The sequence below is a fragment of the Charadrius vociferus genome, unplaced genomic scaffold (assembly GCF_000708025.1).
Source record: "Charadrius vociferus isolate BGI_N301 unplaced genomic scaffold, ASM70802v2 scaffold818, whole genome shotgun sequence".
NCBI lineage: Eukaryota > Metazoa > Chordata > Aves > Charadriiformes > Charadriidae > Charadrius > Charadrius vociferus.
Genome location: NW_009649591.1, coordinates 20,392 through 28,791, shown reverse-complemented (window position 1 = coordinate 28,791; position 8,400 = coordinate 20,392). Strand labels below are relative to the sequence as shown.

General features: G+C 65.0%; 1 protein-coding gene across 1 annotated transcript in view; it reads right to left on the bottom strand.

Annotated features, from left to right (window-relative positions):
• Positions 1-8,400, bottom strand: part of COL7A1 (collagen, type VII, alpha 1) — a gene marked incomplete at its 5' end in the record, with an annotated part of 32,963 nt that overhangs the window by 4,175 nt on the left and 20,388 nt on the right. Inside the window, 27 exons of the mRNA XM_009890406.1 lie at positions 596-718; positions 2,009-2,044; positions 2,125-2,173; positions 2,397-2,450; positions 2,531-2,608; positions 2,963-3,079; positions 3,367-3,429; positions 3,531-3,593; positions 3,670-3,723; positions 3,932-3,985; positions 4,075-4,155; positions 4,238-4,273; positions 4,371-4,442; positions 4,866-4,937; positions 5,312-5,368; positions 5,457-5,492; positions 5,627-5,662; positions 5,735-5,779; positions 5,959-6,018; positions 6,268-6,303; positions 7,017-7,076; positions 7,209-7,244; positions 7,567-7,614; positions 7,741-7,782; positions 7,910-7,945; positions 8,065-8,133; positions 8,234-8,314. Of these exons, the coding sequence (XP_009888708.1) occupies positions 596-718; positions 2,009-2,044; positions 2,125-2,173; positions 2,397-2,450; positions 2,531-2,608; positions 2,963-3,079; positions 3,367-3,429; positions 3,531-3,593; positions 3,670-3,723; positions 3,932-3,985; positions 4,075-4,155; positions 4,238-4,273; positions 4,371-4,442; positions 4,866-4,937; positions 5,312-5,368; positions 5,457-5,492; positions 5,627-5,662; positions 5,735-5,779; positions 5,959-6,018; positions 6,268-6,303; positions 7,017-7,076; positions 7,209-7,244; positions 7,567-7,614; positions 7,741-7,782; positions 7,910-7,945; positions 8,065-8,133; positions 8,234-8,314 (1,594 nt within the window). The remainder of the gene's footprint in view (positions 1-595; positions 719-2,008; positions 2,045-2,124; positions 2,174-2,396; positions 2,451-2,530; positions 2,609-2,962; positions 3,080-3,366; positions 3,430-3,530; positions 3,594-3,669; positions 3,724-3,931; positions 3,986-4,074; positions 4,156-4,237; positions 4,274-4,370; positions 4,443-4,865; positions 4,938-5,311; positions 5,369-5,456; positions 5,493-5,626; positions 5,663-5,734; positions 5,780-5,958; positions 6,019-6,267; positions 6,304-7,016; positions 7,077-7,208; positions 7,245-7,566; positions 7,615-7,740; positions 7,783-7,909; positions 7,946-8,064; positions 8,134-8,233; positions 8,315-8,400) is intronic.

Below are 8,400 nucleotides of genomic sequence, written 5' to 3'. Positions count from 1 at the left end.
GAAGGCGGGGAATGGCTCCCGGCTGGGCGCGGGCAGGGTTTGCCTGGAGGGGACATCTCCGTGCCCTGCCCAAGTGCTGGGTGTGAGGGCAGGACAGTGGGCAAGCCCTCTCTGAGGGGCAGCTCCCAGCAAAGGCTGGAGATAGAGCTGGGAGGGAGGTGGCACAGGGACCCAACAGCCACAGCATCCCTTGGAAGGGTACGGGAGGGACCCTCTGGATGCTGCTGGTGCCGCTGGGAATTCCCTGCTCTCCTGGGGACTTTGGGATCCCCTCCTGTGGCTCATGACCAGGAGCACAGGAAACCTGCCAGGGGCAGCGAGTCTCACTGGCACAGCAAACCACCCATCACTGCCAGTGCTCTGGGGGGAGGGGACAGAGCGCAAGGTCTGCACGGCGTGTGCAGCACAGTACTGTGATGGGGAACATATGCTCCACCTGGGTGCCAGCTGCAAATCCCAAATCCCTCCAGCCAGAGGGTGCAGGGACCCGCTGCCAGATGGGATGTGAAGGCATCACCCCAGCAAAGCCCAGGCATCCCCGCAGTTGCCCCCAGTGGCTCCCTCCTTGGTGCCAGGTGGGCGCAGGGAAGCTCACCGCCCATCACGGGCTGCTCCAAGCTGTCCATCTCCGGGACCTCATCGTAGTCCTCCTCCTCGTCCACATACATGCTCTCGTACTCGAGGTCATCAGTGTCGAGCGTGACCTGCCTGTCCTGCCCTGGGAGACAGCGCCAGGCGTGAGCAGCCCTCGCCTCCCCCTCCATCCTGCTCCCCCCAGCCACAGCCCTGCCTCTGCACACACCTGCAGGTACACAGCACACACGTGTGCACACCTGCACGCACACACACGCCTGCACACACACTCCTTGCTGCCCTCTCCTCTCCCCTGGGACCGGCAGCACAGCTACTGATCCCCCCAGTGCCTGCGAGTGGAGGGCAGGGATGTGACCGGCCACACAGACGGAGCAGGGGAAAAGGGAGACAGGGACTAAAAGCGCAGGGATGACACTCACCCTCTTCTTCTTCAGCGTGTGACAACTGGAGCACAGGGACCTCGTGAGCACTGCCAGCATGGAATGGTTGGGTGGGGAAGAACCCTGTGAGGGGGAAGGACACCGTGCAGGTATTAGGAAGGAGGTGACGGGGCCTGGGGGGGGCTTTCCCCCTGCCTCCTGGGGGGAAACCATGCCTTGCAGGTGTGGAGCAGCTCAGCACTGCCCCAGCACTGCTGCAACGTGCTGGGCTACGCAGCCAGGGATGGGGGACCTGGGGACACCCTCTCCTCTCTGCACCACAGACCAGGGCTGCCGGGGGCTCCCAGAGGAGGGACAGGCAGGAGGAGCTTCTACCCAGTGAGAGAGAACCCACTGGGAGCCCAGCAGGATGGGGGTGGGGATGAAGATGGGCAAAGGGAGGCACATGTGTCCACGGGGTCAGATCTTGTAGGTCCTCCAGGCTCTCCATCACCTGTTTGGCCGTGCTCCCTCTCCTGGCGGACGCTTCTTCCTCCTCCCTGGGCAGAGTGGAGGCTGCTCCTGGCCTGAGCCCCCCAGCCTCCTTGGAGAGAAAGCACCCACCTCATTCCAGCCCACCCCTTGCCCCCATCCCTCAAGCCCACTCCTCCAGCCCACCCTCCTCTCTACCAGTCCTGGCCCCTGCAAGCCCGCCTGCTCCAGCTCCAGCACCCAAGCACGGATGGGGTACAGTCCCTGTGGTCCCTCCTCTATGGGGTAGACAGACCCTGGCAGTGCCCGGACCCCATTGGCCCCATCCCAAGCTGGCTGCCCCTGGGGATCCCTGTTGCACCATCACTTCTGCCGTGCGCCATCCCTTCTCCCTGTGCACAGTCCCACGCTGATGCCAGCCCTGACCGAGAGGGTCCCAGCTGCCTCCAGCATCCCCAAAATCAGTGGCACACCTGGGTGCCAGGACCCCTTTGGTGCCACAAGCGTGAGGCAGGGGCAGGGGCAGGGGGGTAGGAAGTGAGAGTCGCAACCTGAGTGCTCACGTGAATCCAGGCGCCGTGGGAAGTGGCCACCACAGGCTGTGGGAGAGATGAGGTGGGAGGTCAGGGGCAGCGGGGACCAGACCCACATCCCCAGGGCAGCCGTGGGGGATGCTCACCACAGTGCTGGTTCATCTCCTGTCTGACGAAGGCGCGGATCTCCTCCTCCTGCCAGGCCCATGGAGAGGCGAAGGACCCACATCGCAATGTGGGATGGTGTGATTAGAGAAGAGGAAAAACAAAGGAGGAAAAACCCTTTCCCCAGGCCCCAGCAGAGCCCAGAGGTGGGAGAAGCCTCTCCATCAGCAGCAGTGGGATGGATGCAGCACCCCTTCCCACCCCGGTGACCCCAGTGCCATGAGCCTGTGCTGGCTCCTTCCTGGCTCCTTACCGTCATGCTTGGCTCCCCCTTCTCCCCACGGAGCCCCTGGGTGCCAGGACTGCCCTAGGGACAAGCAGAAGGGAGGTGGGAAGCTGGCCCTGGCTGGGGCTCACCCAGGCAGAGCCAGGCACCCGGTCACCCACCTGCTCTCCTCTCTCGCCAGGGATGCCGGGCACGCCACGGGCCCCCGGCACCGACTGTCCGGGGGGACCTCTCTCCCCCTGCAAAAGGACATATGCTCCAGATCTGGCTGGTGGCTCTGGAGCCTCGCTGCTCTCCCCAGTGCCATGGATGTGCTGCCTTCCCTGTCCCCACACCCTGGGGATGCCTGTGCAGGTGGGGATGGGGACGGGGATGGGTCCAGCCCAGCCCCAGGACAAGCAGGGTCCCAGCTTCCCAGGGTCCCATCCACTGGGCAGGGGAGGGACACAAAGGAGGATCAGCGAGCTGGCAGGACAGGGACAGAGCTGGGACGTGGCTCCTGATGCCACCAACCCCTCGCTCACTCCAGGGACAGGGCCATCCCCTCCTCACAGCACCCAGAGGGGGACCAGCCACCCGTGGTGGGCACTCACCTTCTGGCCCTGCATGCCCTCAGGACCTCGTGGGCCAACGCTTCCTGGGGGCCCGGGGGGCCCCGGAGCACCGTCACTGCCCCGGGGACCGGGGCCACCGATAATGCCCGGGGCGCCCTGCAGGAGAGCAGAAGGTGAGGCCGGGATTGTGGGAGCACCCCGGCCCCAGAGCAGGTGCCATGGGCATCCTCCGACCCCGCAGGTGGGCATCCCCAAAGCACCGGCACCAGTGCCTTCTTGTAAAGGGTGGGGATTAGTCGTCACTTATAGTTTAGTGACATAATTCAGAGCAGTGCTGGATGGCTCTTCTGGGACCACCGGGCTCTGATGTGCTTCTGACCAAGGCCGGATCCTGATAAAAGCAATGTGGTGCAACACATACCGTTCCTTTCCAGTGCACTCACCCGGTCTCCTTTCTCTCCCTGGTCTCCTTTGGCTCCCTGCTGCCCATCGAATCCCCGGTCGCCCTGCAAAGAGGAAGGAGCAGGCAGCAGGGGACAGACAGCCAGGGACAGACAGCAGGGGGGCTGAAGTGCCAGCACAGCTTTTCCCAGCACCGCCAACCTACCTTGGGTCCCATGAGCCCCTCCTTCCCGGGGATGCCCGGTGGTCCTGACAGACCCAGCTCTCCCTGGGGGACAAAGCAGATGTCCATAAGCCACCAGCCATGTGTTCCCGTCCAACCCTGGTGTCAGCGTGGTGCTTACCGGCTCGCCTTTCCTCCCTGGCAGCCCTGAGCGCCCCGGGATCCCTGGCTCTCCCTACAGCGGGCAGGAGAGAGGTAGGATGGTCAGTCCTGCACCCTTCAATGCTCATCCCAGAGCCGTGGGACCCTGTGCCTCAGCCATGGGGCTGAGCTTCGGCCTCAGCCATCTCCCTGTTCCCCCCCAGGTGGCGGAGGGTATCCAAAGGGCCACAGCCCCCAGGCACCATCCAGGCTCCTGCGGCACCCCATGGGCACCCACTCACCTTCTCACCCTTGTCCCCATTGAGGCCACAGGCACCTTTCATGCCCCGGTCACCCTGCGGGGATGAGGAGGGGAGTCAGAGCCATGCCGAGCCAGTGTGGGTTCTGGCCAGGAGAGCACTGGCGGGCAGAGGGGCTAACCCACCTTGGGGCCACGCATACCCAGGGGTCCCAAGTCCCCCTTCTCTCCCCGGGCTCCAGGGATCCCGTCGCGGCCGGGCTGGCCCTGTGGGAGAGCACACAGCGTGACGGGGGTCTGCTCCTGCCCCGCAGAGGGGTGGCAGCAGCACCAAGACACAGCTCCTCACCGGCTCGCCAGGCTCTCCTGATGCTCCAACTTCTCCCTGGAGAAGGCAAAGGCATCAGTCAGGGCTGGTGACCGAAACAGTGCCCCAGCACCCCCTCTGCACCCCCCAGCAGTGGGGGTGCCCAGCTCCTTACCTTCTGCCCACCAGGGCCGCGTGCCCCGGGGAAGCCCATGGAGCCTTTCTCACCTTGCTCACCCCTTGCCCCCTGCAAGAAGAAACCCAGATCAACACAAGGCAGGAGGGAGAGCTTCAGCCATGGCACGGCCATGGCAGAGCCGTGGTGGCATCTAAGGCCGGCTCTGGCTCTGGCAGCTCCCCTTGCCAAAGTGCCAAGCACCATCCCAGGGTTCCCACCAGCACCACTACATGGGGCACAGGGATGCCACCATGCCCTGGTCCCCTCTGTCCATTGCCCCATCAACAGCCCTATATGGTCCCCAACAGAATCACAGAATGGTCAGGGTTGGAAGGGACCTCTGGAGATCATCCAGTCCAACCCCCCTTCCAGAGCAGGGTCACCTACAGCAGTTGCACAGGACAGCGTCCAGGCGGGTTTGGAATGTCTCCAGTGTGGGAAATTCCACAGCCTCTCTCTCTCCACAACCCAGCAGCCCCCCCAGCCCCTTACCTTCTCTCCGGGCATGCCTTGCTCCCCCTTGTCCCCCTTGTCCCCTTCTGTGCCCTTCAGGCCACGGTCTCCCTGCAAAAGGGGAAACACAGGGAGGGGTCAGGGGACAGGGAGATGCCGAAACACACGTTGGGGTGGGGAGGACAGTACCCCCAAGGGCAGGGCAGTCTGTAGGGTGGCTGAAGGAGAGGGGACAACGTGCTCTGTGAGGGAGAGTCCCTTGGCAGCAAGAAGCCCCACCAGCTCTTCTGGTGGCAGACGTGTGGGGTGACTGTCCTGTGCCACTCGAGAGACCGTAGTGCTGGGAGCTGCCCTGCGCCAGGAGTAGGGCAGGCGGGGCCTTGGGGAGGGGGATGCACAGGACAGCCCCTGCCCATCAGGACAAGGGGGACAATGCAGAGAAGGACAGGGAGAATGGGGACAGGGAGGATGAGGACAGCTCTTACCGGCTCCCCCTTGCTTCCCCGTGCTCCAGCGGGCCCCTCCACCACCACAGTATCACCCTACACACCCGAAGGAGAGAGGTGGGGGTGAGCGGAGGGGCCAGCACTGCTGCCCTCCCTCCCACTGCCCCCTGCCCCGGGGACTCACCTTGTCTCCTTTGGGCCCCGGGGCCCCAACATCTCCCTGCAAGGAAGGGAGATGGTGAGATGCTGTAAGGATGTGCGGTGGGGGAGGAGGGGGCAGTACCGCTCTGGGGACCCCAATCCCTGGGGGTGCATTGTTCACCCCCCGGCTCTCCAGCCCCCAGGGTCCCTTACCTTGTCCCCGCGCTCCCCCCGGTTCCCAGGCAAGCCCTGTGGGAGAGAGGACAGGGATGGTCAGGGGGGACCCCAGTCAAGGGTGCAGCCAGGGAGGGGGGTATTTACCGCCGGACCGCGATCCCCTTCTGGCCCCGGGCGCCCATCTTCACCCTGTGAGAAGAAAGAGATGGGAAAAAAAGGTCTGGGATGGGGGCACCCCCAGTGTCACCCCACCCTGGGGACAGGTGTGGTGCTGATTTGCTGTCCCTTCGAAGTTGCACCATAGGATGTCCTGTTCGTGGTGGTGGGGACACAAAGAGGGATGCAGGGGGGGCTGTGGAGGTACCTACCCGAGGCCCCGGGTCTCCGCGCTCGCCCCTGGCTCCTGGCAGCCCGGCCCCCGGAGCGCCCTGCAGGGGGAAAGGCAAGAACTCATCCCTGTCCTCGCTGCCCATCGCTCGTCCCAGCCATGCCATGTCCCTCTCATGCCAGAGGACACCCCACAGACCCCCCACTGCCCTGGGTGCCCAGCACAGAGCGAGCTCCCATTGCCACCATCCAGAGTGGTTTCAGCATCAGCGGGGGGTGGCTGCAGCAGGGACACCCCATGAGAGGAGCCGCCCCACACCCCTTATGCTATAGGTCTGCCCCCATCCTACCTTGTCACCCTTCAGGCCAGGTGCCCCTTGTATGCCCTAAAAAAAAAGGAGAGAAGTGAGAGAAGGAGGAAGGTGATGCCAGGCACCCTGCAATCCATCCCTGGGGCTCCCATAGTGGCTCCTGTGCCGTGCCGGGGCCCCCAGCAACCCCCATCCCAAGGGGCTGGGGCAGAAAGATGCAGCGTGGGTCCCCATCACCCTGTCCGAGCTGGTGGGGGACCCAGGGCAGAGCCTGCACCTCCCCAGAGATGCTGTGGCACTGGAGCCCCATACTCACGGCCGGCCCTGGGGGCCCAGCAGGTCCCGGTGGTCCGGAGGTGCCATCTCTCCCAGGAAAGCCGATCGAACCCTGGCAGGGAAATACCAGTGAGTGGGCAGGGACCACGTCCAGGAGTCAGTGGGGCTTGCAGGGACCCCGCCAGTGCTGCCTGAGGGTCCGGGGTCACCCAGACCAGAGAAAGCGAGCACTGGCCATAGCCTTTACCCTCTCTCCTGGGGGACCTGGGGGGCCAGGCTGCCCATTGTCCCCTCTCAGGCCAGGTTGTCCTGGTGTCCCAGCGATGCCTACTGGGCCTGGGGGTCCCAGTGGTCCTGGCAAGCCAATGTCACCCTGGAGCAGGGAGGAAAAAGATGGGACCTATGAAAACAGCCCCTTGGGAGCATGGTTCTCCCTGAGCCAGCCAAGCCGGGGCAGTACCCGGGTGCTGGGGACATGGTGAGAGCCAGGATGACATGGGGACAGGGGTTACCTTCAAGCCCGGAGGCCCGTTCTGTCCTGGTGGTCCCTGCACACCGACACCTGGTGATCCCTGCATGGTGGCAGAGAGCAGACGGTGTGTCCCCCAGCTGGCAGGCATGGTGGTGCTGGGCGCACTGTGCCACCGAGAGTGGCCTCCAGGGCTGGGAAGCACCCCACATCCCTGGGACCAGGGGACACTCACCTTCTCCCCTTTGGCTCCTGAGGACCCCTTGGCTCCCTGCGAAGACACCAAGCCACTGGCAAGGGCTGTGCGATGCGTGGTGGGGGCACAGATCCCACCCCTCCCAGCATCCACTGCCCCCAGCATCCATCCTGCATCCCGCCATGTGCCTCCTACTCACATCTTCCCCAGGATCTCCTGGTTCCCCAAATCGTCCTGGCTCCCCCTGGCAGGGGAAAACAAGGAAAAAGCAATGGCATGTCATGATGCGTGGTGGAGAGCAGCTGTGGCCAAACACCCCCCCCCGCCTCGGGGAGGCAGCCAGGGAGCCCAGGACCCCCATGGCCCCCTCCCCACCAGCCCCCTGAGCAGCACTCACCTTCTCACCCTTGGGGCCCGGCAAGCCTCGGTCACCCTTGGAGCCCTGCTGGGGGGAGAGCGGTGTTAGGGGAGGGGGGCTTGCCCCCCAGAAGGCAGGAGGGGGTGGTAGGAAGGATAAGGCTAATGGGGGGTGATGTTGATAGGGGGGACGAGGTTAATGAGGTGAACTCACGGGCTCTCCCAGCAGCACGCCCTCCAGCAGCGCCGGCTCACCCTGCAGCGACACATGGGTGCTCAGGTGTGTCCATGCAGGTGCTAGTGCCCTGCGGACCCCTGCCCGCCCCAGCCCTGGGGCAGCACCCGGGGGTGGGGGTCCCCCACCTCCCACCCTGGTTCCTTACCTTCTCGCCTTTGGCTCCGGGCGGGCCGGCAATAGCCTGGGGCACAGAGAAGAGAGGGGACAGGTAAGCAGTGCTGCATGGGGATGCTTCCCCTCATCCCAGCCCAGGAACGCCGGGGAAGCTCCCAGCCGCTTTGGAGGCAGCTCTCCACTCACCTGCCCCGGGGCTCCGGCATCCCCTGGCTCTCCCTTGGGACCGGCAGGGCCTGAAGGTCCCGGCACACCCTGGCACAAGCAGCACAGCCCTCAGCCTCAGCTGCAGACACCACAGGCTGAGCCCCGGTGGGGCTCCTGCTGGGACGGGACGGGGTGAGGAGCAACGTACCATCTTCCCAGGCATCCCCGCCTCGCCATCCTTCCCTGGCACGCCGTCCCTGCCCGGCACTCCCGGTTTCCCGCTCTCCCCCTGCGGGCAGTAAGAGTGGGGCTGGGGTACGGGGGTCCCGCAGACTCCCCAAGCAGCCCTGAGCACCCACACTGATGGCAGCCGGG